At 42.7% G+C, this 22,584-nt stretch overlaps 1 protein-coding gene across 1 annotated transcript in view; it reads right to left on the reverse strand.

The window, feature by feature from the left end:
- The window catches only part of ZDHHC17 (zinc finger DHHC-type palmitoyltransferase 17), a 217,794-nt gene that overhangs the window by 67,024 nt on the left and 128,186 nt on the right, over positions 1-22,584 (reverse strand). Inside the window, exons 10-12 of the mRNA XM_069228795.1 lie at positions 18,481-18,581; positions 13,799-13,923; positions 6,339-6,401 (exon numbers count right to left, since the gene is read on the reverse strand). Coding sequence (XP_069084896.1) covers positions 6,339-6,401; positions 13,799-13,923; positions 18,481-18,581 — 289 coding nt within the window. The remainder of the gene's footprint in view (positions 1-6,338; positions 6,402-13,798; positions 13,924-18,480; positions 18,582-22,584) is intronic.

A 22,584-nucleotide genomic window follows, 5' to 3' on the forward strand; every position in this document is an offset into this window, starting at 1 on the left:
GGGTTCAAATGGTGGACCCATGAGTCGTGTTAATACAATTTTGAAGTTCCACAAAGGAACTGGTGGTGTTCTTGGTGGAATGATCCTTTTTAGACCCTCCATAAATGCTTTTATGACTGGTATTCTAAATAGTGAAGTTGAATGTGTAATTTGCAGATAGGCAGAAATTGCTGTGAGATGTATTTTAATGGATAAATAAGCTAACAGACTTTTGTAAGTGTAGTAAGTAGCTTACAATGTTTTTCGCGGACGCGTGTAATGGTTGAATTTGATTATTATGACAGTAATAAACAAATCGCTTCCATTTATTTGCATAACAATGTCTTGTAGTAGGTTTTCTAGCCTGTTTGATGACCTCCATACATTCTTGTGTAAGGTCTAGATGTCCGAATTCTAAGACTTCAGGAGCCAGATTGCTAGATTGAGCGATGCTGGATTCGGGTGTCTGATCTGTTGTTTGTGTTGAGTTAACAGATCTGGTCTGTTTGGTAGTTTGATATGAGGCACTACTGACAGGTCTAGTAGAGTTGTGTACCAAGGTTGTCGTGCCCAAGTTGGTGCTATTAGTATTAGTTTGAGTTTGTTTTGACTCAATTTGTTTACGAGATACGGAAGGAGTGGGAGAGGGGGAAAAGCGTATGCAAATATCCCTGACCAACTCATCCATAAAGCATTGCCCTTGGAGTGAGGCTGTGGGTACCTGGATGCGAAGTTTTGGCATTTTGCGTTTTCTTTTGTTGTGAATAGGTCTATTTGCGGTGTTCCCCAGGTTTGGAAGTAGGTTTGTAGTATCTGGGGATGAATTTCCCATTCGTGGATCTGTTGGTGATCCCGACTGAGATTGTCGGCTAACTGGTTTTGAATTCCTGGTATGTATTGCGCTATTAGGCGGATGTGATTGTGAATCGCCCAATGCCAAAGCTTTTGTGCTAAGAGGCACAACTGTGTTGAGTGTGTCCCTCCCTGCTAGTTTAGGTAATACATTGTTGTCATGTTGTCTGTATTGACAAGAATGTGTTTGTGGGCTATTAGTGGTCGAAATGCTTTCAACGCTAGAAACACTGCTAGTAGTTCTAACTGATTTATATGAAGTTGTTTCTGTTGAGTGTCCCATTGTCCCTGGATGCTGTGCTGGTTGAGGTGTGCTCCCCACCCTACCATGGAAGCATCTGTTGTGATCACGTATTGAGGCACTGGGTCTTGGAAAGGCCGCCCTTGGTTTAAATTTATAGGATTCCACCATTGTAGCGAGGTGTGTGTTTGGCGGTCTATTAACACTAGATACTGAAGTTGACCCTGTGCTTGTGTCCACTGTGTTGCTAGGCACTGTTGTAGTGGCCGCATGTGTAATCTTGCGTTTGGGACAATGGCTATGCATGAAGACATCATGCCTAGAAGTTTCATCACTAATTTTACTTGATACTGTTGGTTTGGGTGCATGCCTTGTATTACGTTTTGGAATGCTTGTACCCTTTGTGGACTTGGATTGGCAATCCCTTTTTTTGTGTTGATTGTTGCTCCTAAGTATTGTTGTATTTGGCACGGTTGTAAGTGTGATTTCAGGTAGTTGATTGAGAACCCTAGTTTGTGAAGGGTTTCTATGACGTATTTTGTGTGTTGAAGACACTGTTTTTGAGTGTTGGCTTTTATTAACCAATCGTCTAGGTACGGGAATACGTGTATGTGCTGTCTTCTGAAATGTGCTGCTACTACTGCAAGGCATTTTGTAAATACCATTTGGGATATCAACAGCACCAAGGGTAACACTTTGAATTGGTAATGTACTCCTTGGATTACAAACCTTAAGTATTTCCTGTGTGAAGGATGTATGGGTATATGGAAGTACGCATCCTTGAGATCTAATGTTGACATGTAGTCTTGTTGTTTGAGCAAGGGGATTACGTCTTGAAGTGTCACCATGTGAAAGTGATCTGATTTGATGTAAAGATTTAGTGTTCTGAGATCTAAGATGGGTCTCAGAGTTTTGTCCTTTTTGGGTATTAGAAAATACAGGGAATAAACACCTGTTCCTTTCTGATGGTTGGGTACCAGTTTTATTGCGTCTTTTTGTAACAACGCTTGGAATTCTAGTTGTAATAGATCCAAGTGCTGTTTGGACATGTTGTGTGTTCTTGGAGGCACATTTGGTGGTAATTGTAGGAATTCTATGCAATAACCATGTTGGACAATGGCTAGGACCCACAAGTCTGTTATTTCCTCCCAATGTTGGTAATAATCTGTGAGTCTCCCCCCCCCCAACTGGTGTTGTGTTGGGGGGATTTGTGACACTGAAGTCACTGTTTAGTTTGAGGTGTTTTTGGGCTTTGGAACTTTCCTCTAATTTTAGGGAACTGTCCACCTCGGTATTGTCCTCAATAGCTTCCTCTTTGATACTGGCCCTGGTATGTGGGTATGTTTTGTGAGGTTGAGGGTTCTGTGCTTTGGGCCCGAAACCCCCCTCTAAATTGTGTCTTCCTAAATGTGCCTCTGCTCTGTGAGGAGTAGAGCCTTGGCCGTATCAGTGTCCTTCAGCTTCTCTATAGCTGTGTCCACCTCCGGCCCAAACAACTGCTGTCCATTAAAAGGCATATTAAGCACAGCCTGTTGGATCTCTGGCTTAAACCCAGAGGTGCGTAGCCATGCGTGTCTCCGAATAGTGACCGCTGTATTCACAGTTCTTGCGGCTGTGTCCGCTGCGTCCATTGCTGATCGTATCTGGTAGTTTGAGATACTTTGGCCCTCTTCCACCACTTGCTGTGCACGCTTTTGGAACTCCTTGGGCAGATGATCTATAAAGTGCTGCATTTCATCCCAATGAGCTCTGTCATATCTTGACAATAAAGCTTGGGAATTGGCAATGCGCCATTGATTGGCTGCTTGTGCTGCAACTCTTTTCCCCGCTGCATCAAACTTTCGACTTTCTTTGTCGGGTGGTGGTGCATCTCCAGAGGTGTGTGAATTAGCCCTTTTACGTGCTGTGCCTACTACTACTGAGTCAGGTGTCAGTTGTTGCGTGATGTACACAGGGTCTTTAGGGAGAGGCTTGTACTTTTTCTCCACCCTAGGTGTGATGGCTCTGCCTTTGACGGGCTCTTGAAATACTTGTTTCGCATGTTTCAACATCCCTGGTAACATTGGAAGACTTTGATACTGACTGTGTCGATGACAAAGTGTTAAATAAAAAGTCATCCTCAATGGGTTCAGCGTGCAGTGTCATATTGTGAAAAGTCGCTGCTCTGGACACCACTTGCGTGTAGGCAGTACTGTCTTCAGGTGGTGATGGTCTTGCTGGGTAGCAGTCTGGACTATTGTCTGATACTGGCGCATCATTTAGATCCCACGCATCTGGGTCATCCTGGCTCATCCCTGTGTGCGTTGGAGATTGCATCATAGGTGGGGTTGCAATTGGTGACAGTTGCGGTGAGTGGTGTGGTGATGGTTGTGGCGAAAAGCGTGGTGGAGTTACTGCTTTTGCCACTTTTGCTCGTGGCTGTTTTTCTTTGTCTTGGAAAGCAAGTTTCCTTTTCATCCTTATAGGAGGAAGAGTTCTTATTTTCCCTGTTTCCTTTTGAATATGGAGCCTTCTTTGCGTATAATCTGGCTCCCTTGCTTCTAGCTCTTGTCCAAATGTATGGCCTTGTAGTTGTGCTGAAAGGCCTTGTTCTCCGGAGTAGGAGCTTGTTTTCGGCTCCGAAGCTGGATGTTTCGGTACCTAAACTTTTTCTCCAGTTTTTTCGGCTCCGAAGCCACTTTTTTCGGTTCCGGTGTGCCGATCTCTCGGTGCCGACTTAGCTCGGAGCCAGGTTCTCGGTGTAGAGTATACTCTGTGCCGGGATCTCGACCGGAGTCGGATGACTTAGACACGTGTGTGCCCTTTTTCGGTGCTGATGTATGGCCACCGATTTTACGGGTTAAGCCATGGCCTGCAGGCTGTGGCGTCCCCTGGGTCTTCATAATTTTGGCATGAGTTTTGGCCGGGGCTGGTTTACTCACGGTTTTCGGCGTCAGCTCCGTTTCAGGCTCGTCCGAGTCCGAATCGGCAATGGAGAAAGTCTCCTCCTAATCGACGTCGTGGTGTCCTGACGGCGCCGATGCCATTTGAAGCCTCCTTGCTCTCAGGTCCTGTAGCGTTTTCTTCTACCGAAATACCAGACAGGCCTCGCAGGTATCCTCTTTGTGTTCGGGGGACAAACACAAATTACAGACCAGATGTTGATCTGTGTAAGGATACTTGTTGTGGCATTCGGGGCAGAAGCGGAATGGGGTCCGTTTCATTAGCCTTGAAGACGCACACGGTCGGGCCGACCAGGCCCCGCCGGGGGATAGAAGCCCCGAAGGGCTATCGGAGCTCTTCTTTTCTTCGGTGTCTATTCTGCGTTAACTAACCCGATACCGAACGCAAACAATACCGAACGCAAACAATACCGTCAAATTTTCCGAGATTTAACTAACTTTCCGAACCGAAACACGGAGCGAAGAAGAGCCAGTCCGAACCTGATGGCGGAAAGAAAACAATCTAAGATGGAGTCGACGCCCATGCGAATGGAGCCGAAATGGGAGGAGTCCCTCGATCTTGTGACTCGAAAAGACTTCTTCGAAGAAAAACAACTTGTAACACTCCGAGCCCAACACTAGATGGCGGGATATGCACAGCATGTGTATCTGCAGCTACAGATGCCATCGAACATAGAGTTATACGTCAAGCATCACCACTATGCCATCAACAGCTCTAGAGCACTAGAATTCAATTTTATTCACAATTCCCTTTCATCCTAGAAACAAAATCTGCTTTTCCTTTACAGGTATACTGCCTACCAATTTCAGCTCCTTAAAACAGACTGATGCCACAAGTATCCCCAAAACTTGTATAGGTTTGATATTGCATGGCAGTTTCTAATAAATGTTTACACTGCTGTTGTCAAATGTTCATGTACACCTCTGACGATGTGAGGTGTACAGCAACTAGGACTGTTTTTATGGTTATTCTTTGCACAAACTACTGGTGGTGTTAGGAACAATGGTGTGGTCTTCACAAGCTGTGATTGCAATCACCTGTACAACTCATGAACCACCAGTAACAACCTTGTTGCGTACACTTGGTTAATACCAATACATTATTTATCAAATGCAAAAACAAAACCACTGACTTAAAAAAGGAGTTAAAATAGAGTATTCTTAAGTCTGAAACGCTCTCTCCACTCTGCCTGAAAGTAAGACCCAGACCAAAACACTGTGAGAACTGATGACCATGTTAAGGGTAGGCTTGCTCTAATACCAACGATAGAAGAATGAATGGAGACACAATGGAAATTTGTAAACAAGCATTTTTACTGACATTAGGGTGGAGATATTAACTTAAATCGTAATGTTATTTATCCCTTTACTCATAATCTGACCTTTGCCTAACCATTCTGTACCTCTTCTATAGTAAACTGCTTGTACATAGATGAAAGCTTTACTGCAACTTATTTTCAGGCAGGCAACAAAGGGCAGGCCTGCACACACAGTTTGCATGGGTTCCAATGGGTGGCATAACACATGCTGCAGCCCATGGAGGACCCCTGGTGTACCAATGCCCTGGGTACCTAAGTAACATATACTATGGACTTACAGGGGTACACAGGTATGCCAATTGTGTGGGGGAGAGGGGGGAGGTGTAAAGGGTACCAAGAGAAACAAATATAGAGAAAATAGCACAATCACTGGGGTTCTGGTTAGCAGGATTCCAATGAAAACAATCTAAGCACACTAACAACAGGTGAGAAGTGGGGGCAACCATGCCATCAAGAGGGACGTTCCTACAGTTCACCATTCAACATTTTCCATTTTACACTCCCCGTAGAATGCAATCGCTTCTTTTACATAACAAATACTGCTCCAAGTCTCTGAGTCACTGCCCCTCACAGAACTTTACCAGCCCCTTTTAAAATGTTCCAATGTGATCTGCATAAAAATGTTGCAAAGCACAGACATGCACAGGATTTACAAGTTCTGATCTGTCATGTGCTTTCAACTGGCAAGGTAAAACAATCTGGACCAGTTCTGCTCCGAGCATAGACTACCCCCACCATGGCAGCCATGACTAGACCACAACCAAATATAGAGATTACCCTGGGGGCAAAGGTGGAAAGGGCTCGTTTTAACTCATAGCATAAAGATAAGATGGAGAACGGCGATACACACACTGCTGTTATGCTACAAACGTCTTGTATGTTACTGGGCCAAAATGTAAACTCTCAGCTATTACTTTGTTGAATAAATGAAATAAAAAGTTATTTAAAAAAATGTATTTTAATTCATACTATCAATGCATCGGACAACAAAAATTACATACTCACCAAACAAGTGCTACAGAATATACTAAGGTCAAGACTCCCAGTTTCTGCAAGTTCAACTATTGTCTGTGAAGAGAAAGAAAAAGAATATATATTTTTTCCTCAGGCTGATGGAATGATTTGATAAAAGGAAAGTATGCAACAATCATTCACACAAGATGAAGACAGTGCTTCATTGTGTTTCAATTAAGAATCAGCATATCTCTGAACCACTGATTGATTTAGGGAACTTTACTTTCTAATAGTATAAATATTAGGGAAAACAATTATTGCACATGGGTTTGTAAATACCGAATCAGATCTAGAAATGCATTTAAAATCTGTGCATAATATAGCCTAGAAAATCAGACTTAAGGACCATCACACAAAGGTGAAAATGCAGAGGCGTAAACTAAGCAATGTACAAATTGTGCATCTGAACGGCATATATTTTTTTTTTGCCTAAATAGACACTATTTTAACAAAACATGCAAGCTACATGTATGGTAGACTCCGTACATTATTTGTCTATTTTCCAAATCTAAATTTCCAAATCTTGCACGGGCAGTTTTTACCCAAATGTACATTATGCACACGAAATATTAGGATAATTGATATTTTCCATTTTGCTCTTTTCTCAAGGAAAGTTATTAAATAATACTATAACTTTAAATGAATATCCTATAGAAAAGCTAGCTGCACTTTCAAACGCTTTCAGAAATTCTTAAAATTGATCAAGGTAGGTGTAAATTAGACCTTTAGCATCACTAGATGTTTTTGAATCCCAAATAATAGCTACTGAGACACAGCCACAATAGCATCTTATTAGGTTACTTGGCTGACACGGCCACTTTTCCTAGACCAGACCGATTTTACAAAGCAAAGTGTTGTGCGTCTAACATAAGATTTGAAAACGAGTGCTGGGATTGAACTTTAGTCACATGCTCTAAATGCATTTCTACAATGTGTACATTTGTGTAACAGTCTCACGCCTGAATTTGATCCAAGTTCTTTCTAAACACCAAAAAGGGTGTGTATGATCTAGTCCATAAGAAATCCAACCACTTTGCCCAACAACTTTGCCCAATTAATTTATTATGGTCAAAGCAGCATTAAGCCCTCTGCTACACAAGTTTTTAAACAGCTCCTTATGTTGAAGCATCCTCCCAGAAGTACTCAAACCTATCATACATAGTTCACTATTAAAAAACAAGCCCTTGCTAGTTCTTGGGGATCCATTCCTTTTGGATCCATCTTCATCACATTATTTTAAAGGGCAGCTAAGCTGGGAGCATGACTTCATGTCATGGTCGCACTCCAGACACCACAAACAGACCTGGTGCAGATCAGTCACTGACATCCTACGCTGACAGGCCTCAAGGATTGAAACCGTTCTTCGATGCACCCAAAAAAAAAAAAAAAGCGTCAAAATTGGTCAAAAATTTACCAGGATAGCTCTCCCCATATCATAACGTGGCGTGGAAAAAAAAAGAACTGATGTCACCGGGCAGAGGCAGCGTCTATGTACGACTCCAGACGTTATCACGGCGACCACAATGTCAAGGACACCCACACAGTCGACAAAAAGACTTCACCTGACAAAGCGCAAGGGTACTGCTCGAAGAAAAATCTCCGGATCCAGTCGGACGCCTGGAGGAAATTCCAAGGTAAGGAATCTAACTAGAATTCTCTATCAAATACATAGTGTTACTGATCAATTTCATGGTTGGCCTCACCCAGGGATGAACACAGAATCTTATGTCATCGATATGCTTGATGATGTTTGTACGATTAGAGATAGAGGGAACCTGACTCCACTAGACTTACAGGCAGCATGCAACACAGCTGGGACAGGCAATTGTGTTTCCTCTGTATACACTTGTGTCTTCAGCTCAGTAAAATGTTAAGAAAGCTTGATATCTTGGTCAATTTTGCCCTCTCTGTAATTCCTAAAGTTGTAGCTATTTCAAATGTCTGCATCCAACACTTAAGGTGAGAAACCTGCTACCATTTTCACCTTTCCTCAGTATAGCAATGTAATTACTTCAGTCACATCTGGATTTTGGAAGTACTGCCTATTAAGTTATTCCTTTAAAAACAATTTGCCACTGCTTTTCGAACTACAGAGAGTGAATAAAGTTCCTCAGAGGCAAAGGCAGAGATATAAGTTACATATCATTCTAGAGAACTGTTCAGGTAAGCTCACATTTTTTTCAGGTTCACATATAAGCCAGCTTTAGTATTGAAGTAAGGAAGTAGATTATAAGCATTAATCTCATTATACTCTGTGTGGCAATAGTCCTTGTCTGTTGAGCCATGGAATCAGAGTCAAACGTCTCCTCCATCTGGGGGAATCTCTGAGCCCCAGAAAAGTGCCCTGACCACAGAGCATCACTGAAGTTTGCCTTACCTTTTTTTTTACCGCACACAAATAATTTCCTACGGTCAAGGGCTTTGAGGGTGGGGTCTTAGTGGGTTCTGTGGACCACATCCATGTCAGAGCCTAAAGACATTCCAGCCCACTTGGGAAGGCACCTTTGTAGGTTTGACTTTATTCAGTACCTGGACTGGAATCCATCGTGACACAGTAGTTGGAGAAGTCAGGGTCCGAGCTGCTGGAGTCACCAAGTCGACATAATTATGCTCCTCCTTTGCCAGATTTAGTATTGAAGTGGGGGAAGTAGATCATAAGCCTTAATCTCATTATACTGTGTGTGGCAATAGTCCTTGTCTGGTGAGCCATGGAATCTGAGTCAAAAGTCTCCTCCATCTGGGGGAATCTCTGAGCTCCAGAAGAGTGCCCTGACAACAGAGCAAGTTTGCCTTCGCTTTTTTTTTTGACTGCACACAAATAATTTCCTAAAGAGCCTAAAGACGTTCCAGCCCACTTGGAAAGGCACCTTTGTAGGTTTAATGTTTTTCAGTACCTGGACTGAAATCCATTGTGACACAGTAGTTGGAGAACTCAGGGTCAAAGCTGCTGGAGACACAAAGTCCACATAATCATGCTTCTCCTTTGTGGTGCCTAGAGTAGCAGAACCCTTCTGAGCAGATCCAGCACAATCAGACAGAAGGCCTCGACCTCTCTTGGATGGGATGATCGACCACAAAATCTTTGTGCCATGTTTTTCAATGTCTGAATCTTGTCCCGCAATGAGGAGTCCTCCAGCATTAGGGAGAGGCATCAAGACTTTGAAAAGCCCATGAAGGACACCTTCTTTTTTTTTCTATGGTAATTTTTGTGCTCATTATGGAAGTCTTTAAGGAGATTATTTCCTGACAAGTGGCATACAAGCAATGACTGAAGAAGGCAACATGGAATTAGGTGTGACGTGGCAAAAGACCAGAAAGAGGCTTTCTGCAATGAACAAAGTGCACAGAGAAGGTTGAAGCTGCATTTCTCAAGAAGGCATTTCAAGGCAAGCCCATCTGCACCATGTTCCCTGATCCAACACCTACCCATCACAATCCAAGACCCTACACTTCTGAATCCCTTCATGCCATGAACTCCATACACCCATCCCCAAAGTGCACCCTAGTCTACCCTGCCAGCACTGAAGGTGCAGTCTCCTGCAGTGTAAACTGCTTCTCCTGTGCTTTATCCAGCTCTTATCACACAAAACCATGCCTCTCAAGACACCACTACGCACTACTCACTCGAACATGACCAGTGTTCTCTTCGACCCTAGGTCACTTGTCAAACACAGCATTGAAGTCTGAGACCTCCTGCACAACCTCTCCCTGGACCTTTGTTCCGCACTGAGATCTATCTTAATCTGTCTTCTTCTCTGGACATTGGGGTAGCCATTTTTCCCATCTAAAAGATTTCAGGACAGAACCGGCAAACCTGCAGGAGGATTTGCACAATATCCAACGAAAACATCATCTGCAACAGCTCATCAGCCAACTCCAGCAACCACTTCAAGCATGTGGCCTTCAAGATCATGACCTCTAGCAACACCACACTAAGAGCGGCCCTGTTCTACTGACATCCCTGACCCAATGACAACTTTGGGACCACATTTGTGGACGTTGTCACCCGCTGGTGCTCAACTCCAGCTCTTTGATCCTTCTTGGTGACCTCAACTTTCACCTTGAAGACAACACCGACCCAAATGCCACCAATCTCCTGTAAGTTGTGAGCATAATAGGACTAATCCAACGAGTAAGCAAATAACTCCCATATAGCCGCATAGCTCCTTGACCCTATTTTCCCAACTTAGAAGGCATCACAGTAGATAAACCAACCACATGTCCCGACCAAGCCCTTATGTGCTTCAGTTTATACCTACCCAAATAACACAGAAAAAAGCTCACAAAAGCCTCCTGATGCAAGTGGAATAAGGTCTCTGAGGAAGTCTAGACTGCAGAACTTCTACCTCTACCTCAATGCCCACAACACCACAACGGTGGTGCCTGCTCCATCTCAAAATTTTAAAACCTGTATCACGTCTACCCTCTCCAGCACCCTCGCACCATTCTGATCGCTACCTCAACAGCCACCTTCCCAGACTCAAGGGAAAATGCCATCTTTCGACCTTCCATGAAAAAACACCAAGCAGACCAAAAAACACAGGCAAACCACAGACTCATCTACCTCCTCTCATATCCGGCAAACAACTTGGAATAAATCATCAAAAAGCGACTGGCTGACCACCTCTATGCCAACCACCTCCTGGGCCCCTCCCAATCAGGCTTCTGACCGAACCACAGCACTGAGGTAATCACTGAGGGGTCTAACAACATCTGTCTAATCATGGACAAAGACGACACAGCATCACTCATTCTACTCTACCTCTCAGCTACTTTCGGAAACCTCATCCTGATCGAACAACTCCATGACATCCGACTACACGGGTACACCACTCTGCTATATCAGCTCCTTGTTGGAACCCAGCTAATCCTTAAGCTAGACACCATACTCATTCTCTGTCTCCAACCTGATCTGTGGAGTCCTTCAAGTCCCCTCGCTCACACAGATGCTCTAATGTCGACATGGCCCTGCTCGCTGGCACTGTCCAATCCCACGGACTCAACATATCATCCGCAGACAGCACTCTGACCATCTTCTCTTTTTTCCAATGACACTTCCAACTGAAGTTCACCAACTGCACATCAGAAGTCAAACTGTAAAAGACACCTCCCTCTGGTCCTCTGCCTAGAGGCCCTTAAAATTTGGACCAACACCACCCTTAACCCTCCCCATCCATCGAACTCTGCTGGAAATCTAGAGATTGTGATTGACAAATAAATCTCTATATGTAACCAGATCAACATGGTCGTTCCCACCTGGTCCTACACCCGCCTGAAGAACGTTTGTTGTCAGATGGCACCGCTAAATATCAGAAGGTCCATCACTCAAGCACTGATCACCAACCGAGTGGAGTACAGAAAGGATCTCTATGTGAGAATTACTGAGCAACTCACCAAAATTCAAGGTTATTCAGAATACAGTGAGAAGACTCACTCTCAACCTCCCACTCAGCTCTCTCATATGCAACCACCTCAGAGAACTCCACTGACAAACCCATACACAAATGTTCCCTCTTCAAACTCCTCATCAGAGCACTACCCATATCCATGAACACCAGCATCACCTAACACACCTGAACAGACACCTCCGCTTCACCAACCTCCTTTTTGCCCACATTACCTGTGTCCAAAATACTAGGGCTAGCTCCTAAAGCCTAGAATGACCTTGTATTACACATTACATTCCCACCTCCCTACTAGAATTTTGCAAGTAACTGAGAACCTGTATTTTCCAGTTGAACGCATTCAGGCTAGACCCCTCACCCCAACATTCTTAGGCACCATGATACTCCCTAGGTGATATGAGCGCGATACAAATCTTCACAACATATCATAACATGCATATATTTATAATAATAGGAAGGGACAGACCAAGACCCTGCCACACTGTCTGACAAAGGACATCCTTATCCACAGAAAGTAAGATAGGTGGTAAAATTTTTGCCTGCAAGAAATACAGAAGACTGATTATATACAGGATATGTGATGTTCTGTTGTTGTCACTTGTATATGCAAAATAGGTTCATGGAATACAGTGGCATCAAAGAAGATACACTGTTTGAAGCCTTCCTCGAAGGTTAAAGGAGCCCTTTAAGTGCTAATAAAGGTGGAAGCTTTTTCCATGTGTTTGAGTCACTCCCTAAAGAGCAGTCTTTACTTTGGTAAGGTAGCATCACACTCGAGTGCAGCAGGAAAAATATAGAAAAATCATCTATTGCAAGAGACTGTTTTGCTTTGATTTAAGGTGGGAAGGGGCACACTAGATGTAAAATGTCCCACCAAATTTTCTCTGTAAAACAAAACAACATTCAAACACAAAGCCTATCACTGGAAGGTATCTGGAAAATCCATGACCTAATGTGGTGTCTCTTCTCCCTTTCACTCAGGATGACAATGATATTTAATGGTATAAGATATGGAGTAAGAAAAAAAGACCAAACACCAGGAAGCAAGGTAATCTGTTGAAGTGGCTTGTGCTGCTATGGGGATAGATAGGATGTTAGACATTTCAAACACAGCAACTTCTACATTTGAAACTTTGCCTACTACTGGGGTATTAGATAAGTACCATGGTGGACCATTGTGAAGGCTATTGCCAAAGGATATGGCTTTACCTTTGGACATGAAGGGTCCATAGGGATGGAGGGCAGTTTAAAGAAACAGAACAAGAGAGAGTGTGTCAACATAAATGTAGCTCTTTCAAATGAAAGAAAAAAAATCTAACAAAGTCACACCTGGAGAACCATTTTCTGAAGCCCCCCCGCCCCAAAAAAATAAGCCACTAGCGGATCCCATTTCAACAAGGATTCAAAAGCATGAAGGAACTCAAAAGCACATGTTTCATATATACCAAGTTATGAAAAGCAAGAAATGCATGCCATAAATAACAAAACAAAATTAAGCAAGAAGCTTAAGGTTAATGTCTGTGGTTGAGCTGCAACGCTTAACAAGGTCAACCTGTGTTCCTCAGGACCTGGGCCAATTAAATTAAAAAATATCTGAGGTTCTGTCAGCTAGATGAAATAAATATTTGAAAGGGATAACTGAAGTAAAGATTTCAAACAATCTTTGAGGCTATGAAACAGTCCTCACACATAGGATAAATCACACTGAAGAAAAAAAGCAACACACAAACATACGCGCTGACACACACACAACCCCTGCCCTAACTTGTACACCTCCATGGGTGGACTATAGCCTATAACATTTAGCAGTATTATATAAGCAATAGGACTCAAACAAGGTTCTCCATGTAGAGTGTAGATGTGATGCTTGCGCAATGTGAGATTACGAGTGAAAGAACACAATTATGAATGGTTAATCATATTTGATTATCAAGGTGTTCTCAGTTTTCTCAATGTCTGTAACAGCACTTTGCAACTGTACATTTGTATTTCACAGCACTGTACTCCATATTTTTTGGCAAAGTGATTAAAGCAATTAGACTTTACCTTCTTCTTTTGTTCTTCTGTGGCTTTGATTATTCCTGGATCAGATCGCCAGGATTTTCCAAAGTTGTAGAAAAGTGCAACACTGTTAGCAAGGAACGGAAGATGTACAAAGAGAAAATTCAGATGTGAAAAAAGGTTAAGGAAAAATGATTAAGCTTGGAAAACGATGCCCCATAGTTCTCAATAAAAATTATAAAGAAAGTCTTGGCCCTCTTCCTGAGCCAACACTGCTACACTGTAATGAACAGTGAAGCTAAGTGATGAATAATGCAATGGTAGATGTTAGAACTGGGGCCTCTAGTTGGCAGTGGTTTGCACCCTGTCAGAGTAGGGACCCTCACTCTAGTCAAGGTAGGGGAGCCACACAGCTAAGATATCCCCTGCTCACCCCCTTCGTAGCTTGGTACAGGCAGCCAGTCTGATGTCAGAGGCAATGTGAAAAGTATTTGTGTACGCTCACAGTAACACAGTGAAAACAGCACAAAAGTACTCCACACCAGCTTAGAACACTAGCCAATACTAATCTGAGTAAAACAAGGCCAAGACAACAAAAATTCAACATACACAAGGAAAGATACACATTTTTAAAGATTAAATCTCAGTAAAGACCTCAGAAACACAATAATTCCAAGAGGGGATATCACCTCATTTTGACTGAGTCGCTACCAACAGCCCAATGCCACTTGCAAGGGAGTGCGGGCCCGTCACAGAGTCACATGGACCCCAGGCACAGTACCTTTAAAAAAGATGGGGAAATAAGGACGTTGCATGGAGATGTGAAGGTAAGGTGTTGCTGGAGCCGGTGCAGCTTTGGTTCCTTACTGCTACCGGGGAGGTGATGCGTTGGTTCCTCACTACGAGGCAGAGGAGATCAGGTATCTGTTCCATATGGTTGCAGGGGAAGTGAAGCAGTGGCAAGGCGTCGGGTCCTTATGATCCGGTGGGGTCAATAAATCCAGCAATCACACTACGGGGCACAAGTGCTGGGGTGGAGTCAGGTGTCACGAACATTGGTGACACAGCACTCGGGACTCACGCTGTGGCAGGACTTCGGAGGCGATGCAGTGATATTAGCCTGCAGCATTGGTCGTTGCACTCAGCAGGGATCACGGCTCCAGTGCAGGCAGCGGCATGGAGTCGGGCAGCAGCGTCGGTTCTGAAGTAGCTCTGAAGTTGATGTACTTGGTTTCTTCTTGGCTACATCAGAACTTAGTCCCAAGTGGCCAGGAACTGGATTTGGCACCACTTGGCAAGTCAGGACTCTCCGCATAAGAGCCCAGGTGCTGGCAGATGAAGACTTTGATGTACCTGAGACTTCTAACAGGAATCAAGCTCAGTGGAGAACCATTTGAAGCAAGATGTAGAAAGCAAATTTCAATCCTTTCACTCCCAGGACAGAAGCAGCAAGCAATAACCAGGCATAGCAAAGCAACAGACAGAATGGCAAACCATCCTACAGCATATAGCTCTTCTTCCTGGCGGAATGTCCTCAGTCCAGAAGGATTCTAAAGGTGTTGTCTCAGAAGACCAGTACTTTAACTCCTTTCTGCCCTTGAAGTATACAAACTTCAAGGGAAAGTCTTTGTAGTGCACAAGGGGTTGGAGACTGATTTGTGTAAGGACAGGCACAGCCCTATTCAGGTGCAAGTGTCAGATCCTCCCACCACTTTAGCCTAAGAAGACCCATCTGAATATGCAGGGCACACTTCAGCTCCCTTTGTCTGACTGTCTAGAGTGAATTCACAAACAGCCCACCTGTCATCCTGACCCAGACGTGTGTTCCACAGCCAGGCAGAGGCACAGAATAATTAGGCAAGAAAATGCCTACTTTCTAAAAGTGTCCTTTTCAAACTTACAGTTTAAAAAACAACTTCACCAAAGATGTATTTTTAAATTGGGAGCTCAGAGACCCCAAACTCCATTCTTCTATCTGCTCCCAATGGGAAATCCCCCTTAATAGATATTTCAAGGCAATCCGCAAGTTACCCTATGGGAGAGATGGTCCTTGCAATAGTGAAAAACAAATTTATCAGTGTTTCACTATAAGGATATGTAAAACATACCAGTACATGTCTTACATTTTAAATACACTGCACTCGGTCCATGGGGTTGCCTCGGGCTGACCTTAGGGTGACTTTCATATACTAAAAGGGAAGGTTTGGACCTGGCAAGTGGGTGCACTTGCCAGGTCGACATGGCAGTTTAAAACTGCACACACAGACACTGCAGTGGCAGGTCTGAGACATGTTTACAGGGCTACTTAGGTGGGTGGCACAATCAGTGCTGCAGGCCCACTAGTAGCATTTGAGCTACAGGCCCTAGGCACACAGTGCACATTACTAAGAACTTACTGGTAAATCATATATGCCAATCATGGCTAAACCAATCACCAATACCATTTAGAAAGAGAACATTTGCACTTCAGTGTTGGTCAGCAGTGGTAAAGTGCCCAGAGTCCTAAAGCCAGCAAAAACAAAATTCAACACAAGCTCAAGAACAGGAGGTCCGAAGTCAAAAAGACGAGGGAAACCACACCAAGAGCTGACCGGTCTAACAGTAGATTAACATTTCTTTTGCTGAGATGCTACGCACCTAGATCTCCTTGCTGAATGAAATCCAGCAGCTAATTGATCAAGGCATCACTTTCCTCCAGTTTTCACCTGCGTCTTGTACTCTGTTCGATTCATAATTGGTTCGCTGTAGGGATGCAGGCATCTGTGGTATCAAAAGCAAGGTGATGGATGGAATGCTTGAATTAATCTCAGCCACTTGCTATCATTTTTCACCCAGCATCCCACCTTGGTTTGGACTCAGTCATAAGGACATCAGTGTTCACTCTGCTCCAATGGGAACAAGTCAAGCTCTAACTGCCTGGGCAGGTGAACACTGAATATGAACACAAGGAACACAGAGCCGGTTTCACCCTTATTAGGGATCATCAACCAGATTTAGCTTGGCTCTAGTGGCATCTATGGTAACCGCATAATAAGTTAAGAAGGCTTTTCTGCTTAGGTAATGTTCCTTTTCTTAGGAAGAGGAACATTCCTTATCTCACGGGAAAAGACTATCCGCACTGAGCTCATCCCCTTTTTCAGACTGCCTTGGCTGTAACAGAATGGAAGATAGCCTAAGTAAAGGGAGCTGTAAAATACAACCACTCTCCAGAACACTATAATACTGTACTACTTGATATCTGACATACAGGTGGAGAATTTTCTCTGCCTGACAATGATATTTCTCCTACAACTTTGGCAACTTGTGAACTATGAAAGTCTAATGTATTTCAACCCTTTCGCGGTAAACCTTTTTTTCCCCACCAGAAGTATGATTTTAAATTCCAACCACAACCTGAACCTCAGTTTCAAGTCAATCTACTCTTTGAAGTCTATCCTCTTTTCAGGTCAGTTACACCTTAAGCTTTGAGGTTTTAGGGTTCAGTGCTCTAACCTATAAGGTTTACTGCTCCAGCCTCTTTCCCAAATGAGTGTTTCAAAGTTGATGATTACAAAAAAAAAAAAACCTCAAGGCAAAAGGGATCAAAAGAGGCTTTTGTCATTTGCAATCATGGTGCAGTGTGAAGAAGAGCCTCTGTCCAGTGCACCATTGGTTTCTGTAGAGATTTCTCGAGTAACAGGATAAGGCCCCTATAAAGCTCTAATGGCATACACTTCGTTCCTCCTCATGGACATCAATTATATGTCTTAGATCTAAATCTTCCGTGCCCTTTTTGGTGTCATTTTCAAATTCCACATTCAAAAGCTCTTTGAAGGGATGTGGTGGAGACTTCTTGAGCCAACTTTGGACAGTGAGCTCCACACCTTTTATTTAAAGCCGAACTGCCTTTATGCAGCAAAAGGTATATATAGTCCCAGAACTTCGTCATGATTACCGGTAAAAAGCAGAGGTTACAGATCACACAGAGGACCTTCCAGTTGATGTTACAAGAAGGAAGAGTCATTGTCACAGTGTGAACAAAACAGCCAGTGATTTTGTTTTACCAACTGAAGGAGAAACTGATAAAAACTATTTACAATAGTCCAAACCCAAAACTAGTTGGCAGTAAAGTGAACAGCACACACATCTGCAAAGGATAGATGCTGAGAATTCTGATTTCCCTTCACATCAAATGTCACACCAAATGCCCATACACCCAGATATTACCCTTTTCTTACATTGGGAAATTAATTTTGGAAGATGTGAGCCAACCAACTTTGACAACAATCTGGTTTTCCCACAATAGTTTCTAGTTCAAACCCTGGTATCTATTGCACCACTTTTAACTATGCCTTTATGGGGCTAAGGCACCCACACTGTGGTGCTAAATAGCAGTTATCACAATATACAAAGTCCTAATACCAGCCAAAATAAGGGTTCAAAAAAGCCCAAATTAAGGGGGAGGCCAATACAGAAAAGGTTAATTTCTTCCAATTTACTACACACCACTGACTTGTAATGTTTCAGTAAAATAACTATCAATTTCACATACATGCAACTACAACATATATCATTCAAAAACACTGAATGATAATTTACAAAGTACAGATTGTTCCACAATAGCAAGTTATTAAACCTTCTTCATCTTTCTTTTGTTTAAAAAAAAAAAAAAATTCACCTCCTTCCTCTGCAATGTAAGCTCAAATTTAAACAGCACAATTAAAGCAGTACACTTATCAGAAGGATATCGTTCCAAAACCAGAAAAACCACGTCACATACATCCAGAATTTAGTTGCCAGGTAAATTCCAAGAGGCAGAGCACTGTGCATGGAGTGATCAAAGAACGCCCTGCAAAACAGAAAAAGGATATAGCACCAATACACATTTTATGATGTACTGTTGTAATGTTCAAGTCATCTGAGGGCTCAGTCTTTGGTCTAACACTAGTCTAAACTAGAACAATATACAAAGCAATACTTTACACTACAAAACAAAAAAAGGACAACAAAGTCACTGTGACCTACACAAGATGAATCAATGTGAACCTTGTAAAACAGCAGAGCATAGAAAACAAACATATTTGCTAATAATGGATCCTCAAATTTGTTTAATGATATATAATAAGCACTTCATCAAACAAACTGAATGTTAGTACCCTGCCTTCCCAGCTGTATTCTCCGGCACCAATTCCAACTTCAACTAATAGAACTTGAATCAAAGGAAACATTTTTGGCATGCACATTTTCAAAAATCATTTTAGGATCAGGGAAAACTGGCACTTACCCTGCTTACTACCTAACCATTGTTATATAAAAAAAGAAAAACACAACTGTTAGGGAAATAAAGTCACTTCATCCCTAATCCTAACTGCTGCTCTTTAACCATTTATTTCGTTTTTGTCCTGCTACGTAGGAGATAAAAAAAATCTGCTGCTGTGCCCTTCCTCAGACATACAATTTCACAGCCTCTTTGCAGCTAGCACTACTCACTCTACCCTCTGAAATACTTGTATAAATGCCTCCAGTTCGTACAACACTTAACATCTTGGCAGTGCCCTGGAAAGGGACTGATACCCTTGGTGAATTTGAAACCTGTTTTGGAAGGAGTGGACACCAACTGCCTGAGTCTGATAACTTAATCTATAAGGTCCGAGCATCAGCCAAGGATAACTTATTCAGTGTAGTCGTCAATGAGGTTAAGTAGAGAAAAGGCGCAAGGCTGATATGTCTCGCTTGTTAGCTTAAAATCCAGTTTTAAACAGCACTACAGCTAGAAAATGCCTCAGAAAAAACTCTGCTGCTTGAGCTACAATTTCATAGATATTTGTGGCCTGATAATGTTGCTGGGTGGGAGGGGTGTTCGAATAGGTACACACATCATAGCCACTTTGCCACTCCATCAGCCCCAAAATGTTCCAGATTTCTGAGGGCACACCCTACTTTCATACATGACTCACCACCATTAACATTTCAACTTGCATTTGTGAATTCAATTTCACTAGGCAGTGTTGATTATCCCATCCCCGGCAATGTGGCTCTTTGCTATCATGAGCCTCAAAGAGAAGAATAGCAGCCTTTGTATAAGTAAATCATCGTTGGAATACTCATAACAAATGCTGGGAGTTATTGCAATCTCAATATCCGATATTGCAGATAACTCACTTATGTCTCTTTAATAAGATTGAATAACCCAACACCCACATGTAACGTGCAGGAAAGTGACCTCCTCAGTCCCATTCTTCACAAAGTAGCTTTGTGAATCAAGCCACCTCAGCACCTTCTTGAGAAGTTGTGGGTGATTCTTTAAGCGGGGCCGAAAAAAGCAATGTCTGAAATGCGTAACTATTAAACTGAACTATCCCAAATTTTACAGAAAGATAGATCTTTATACATAAAGCATGGTTTTTGTGATTTGGTGTAAATATGTTCAGTAATTTGAGAAATTATGACTCAAAATGTATACATTTATCAGGCTGCAGTAGTACAGCAGGACCGGCGGACTGAAATATAAAAATCAGATTAGCTGCTTCACATCAATAAAGATGTCTGGCAGACATTTTAGGTTTGGAATTTACAGATATATTGACAGTTGGGCTAAAATAAAAAAAATGCATGCCTTCTGACTGGCTGAGGGGGCTTATTTGGAGCAAGCACTCTGACTGGCTAGCCGCAACAGAAATGATGCTGCCTCAATTACAGGACTCTGGGACTTGGGCCCCTTTCCTGAAAATGCTTTTAAAAAAGACAGAATGGAGCATGGTAGTGGTCGGCACATTTCTAATTATATTAATTATGGAAAAGGTAGGGCCTTGCATGGGACTCCCCTCCCTGAGCCAACTTTTGGCCCCATGCACTCCATCACCAGACGACCAACACAATCGTGTCCCTGGGACTCCATCTCCCCCTTCACTGGGCAGGGGAAACAGTGTTATGCTCCATTCGGCAGAGACAAGAAAGCTTTCTCCTGCCCATCAGAAGCACAAAGGAAACATTGAGAGCTCCTGCATGGCCTCCCGTGGACAAGGGCTGCAAGTGGGGAGCCAGTGGGTCACAGGGGCTCTTGGGCTCCCTTTAGGGACCCTCCAAAAAATTAAGCAATCAGTCGGCGTCCTGGGTGTGACTGGCACACCCTAGAATAATAAAAAATAAAAAAAATAAAAAGTGGCACAAGGACACACAACATATTAATGAATGAGCAGCTAAAGCCGCTCATTTATTATTCACTGCTCCTGGCAAGAAGAGCCCCATAATAACCTTTGTGGACTAATTTATGTAGATTTATCCCGCTTTGTGGTGCTCCAATCTTGGTAGGAACACCACCCAGGTTACAGAACTGTTGTGGGGGCTGCAGGGAGTGAAGCCCCTCACCAGGAATCATTTACTAAAAGTAGCCCTATGTATACTTGGGGGTATACACCATGCCCCAGGAAATGTTTATGGTATTTCTAAGCATTCCCATAGATGGCGCTTTTGCTATGCAGCGAAGGATTCGATGGACCCCAGGTGGTTGGTTTTATGGCTGCTTTATGTGGTCTGAGGAATACCAAAAAGAGGGAAAAAAAAAAAAAAAAAAGACAGTGTTACTGCTGCTGTCAAAGCTAATAGGCTTGCCTTCATGTACTGATAAAGTGCTTCTTTGACAAAGCCAATAGTCATCATCCACAATATGGCGGTTCAATTTACAAAGCAGTACAGTCGTTGAAATATGTAAATCAGTACTAAATGTAATACATATAGCACATATTACATAAACATATGTGCTTGAATTCAATTATTGGAATCTAGCCCACTGCTTCCAAACAAAACAGGTTAATTAGGTAGATAAGCCACTAATGCACACATCCTTCCCAATGTGCACGTATTTTGACAGACAGCCCGCTAATTTCAGACACACAAGCTTCATTAGGTGCCTAAACCCCTACTACACACAGTCTTTCAGAGCTAACACCCTCAAGCCCTATCAGGTGGGCATGACTTTAGTACACGCAGTCGCTACCAAATGTACACAGAGAGGGCACTCTTTCCAGACACCCTAGCCCCATTAGATCTCTGAACTTCTACTTTGCATCACCATTACCACTGTTCACAACTTTTCACACAGAGCCCACTAACTAAAGACTCTCAACCGTTTTAGGTGATGAAGCCCCCATTGTCCTGTGGACAATTCTTAATGGAGAGCCCACACTGTCCACATACACAAGATCAATTAGGAGGCCAAGAATATTCTAACAATTATGGACAGTACAAAGCTAAAGAAAGTTAGCTCTACATGTTGCTCACTAAATACCTTCAAGTGTCACACTCATTGGATGATGTCATCAGTGATGTCATGAATAATACCATTTGTGATGTCATCTGTGATATCAACAGCATCACTGAGCATGTAATGAGTTATGGAATATGTGAAGTTATAAGAAATGCAGGGCGGAGGAGCACAAGTTCTAGTTATCTCAATAAATTATTACCGGTGAATTTCATTATTTTTTGTTTACAATTGTATTTTTAACTGACATTTTCACCTAGCTAAAACATCATTAACTTGTTTTTTTCAGTGAATTTCTATAGTTTTGTTTTTATAAAATGTAACATAAGATTATTACCATACTTAACTAGAATGTCACTTCAACCTACGTTTTTTCAGTGAATTTCAGGAGGTTCTTTTTACTGTAACGTACAAAAGAGTGACATTTTAACCCCTTCGCTGCCAGGCCTTTTCCCTCTCCTGTGCCAGGCCTTTTTTTGCCTATTTGGGGCAGTTTGTGCTTAGGCCCTCATAACTTTTTGTCCACATAAGCTAGCCAAGCCAAATTTGCGTCCTTTTTTTTCTCAACATCCTAGGGATTCTAGAGGTA

This window comes from Pleurodeles waltl, chromosome 4_1, assembly GCF_031143425.1.
Source record: "Pleurodeles waltl isolate 20211129_DDA chromosome 4_1, aPleWal1.hap1.20221129, whole genome shotgun sequence".
In the NCBI taxonomy this organism is placed as follows: domain Eukaryota; kingdom Metazoa; phylum Chordata; class Amphibia; order Caudata; family Salamandridae; genus Pleurodeles; species Pleurodeles waltl.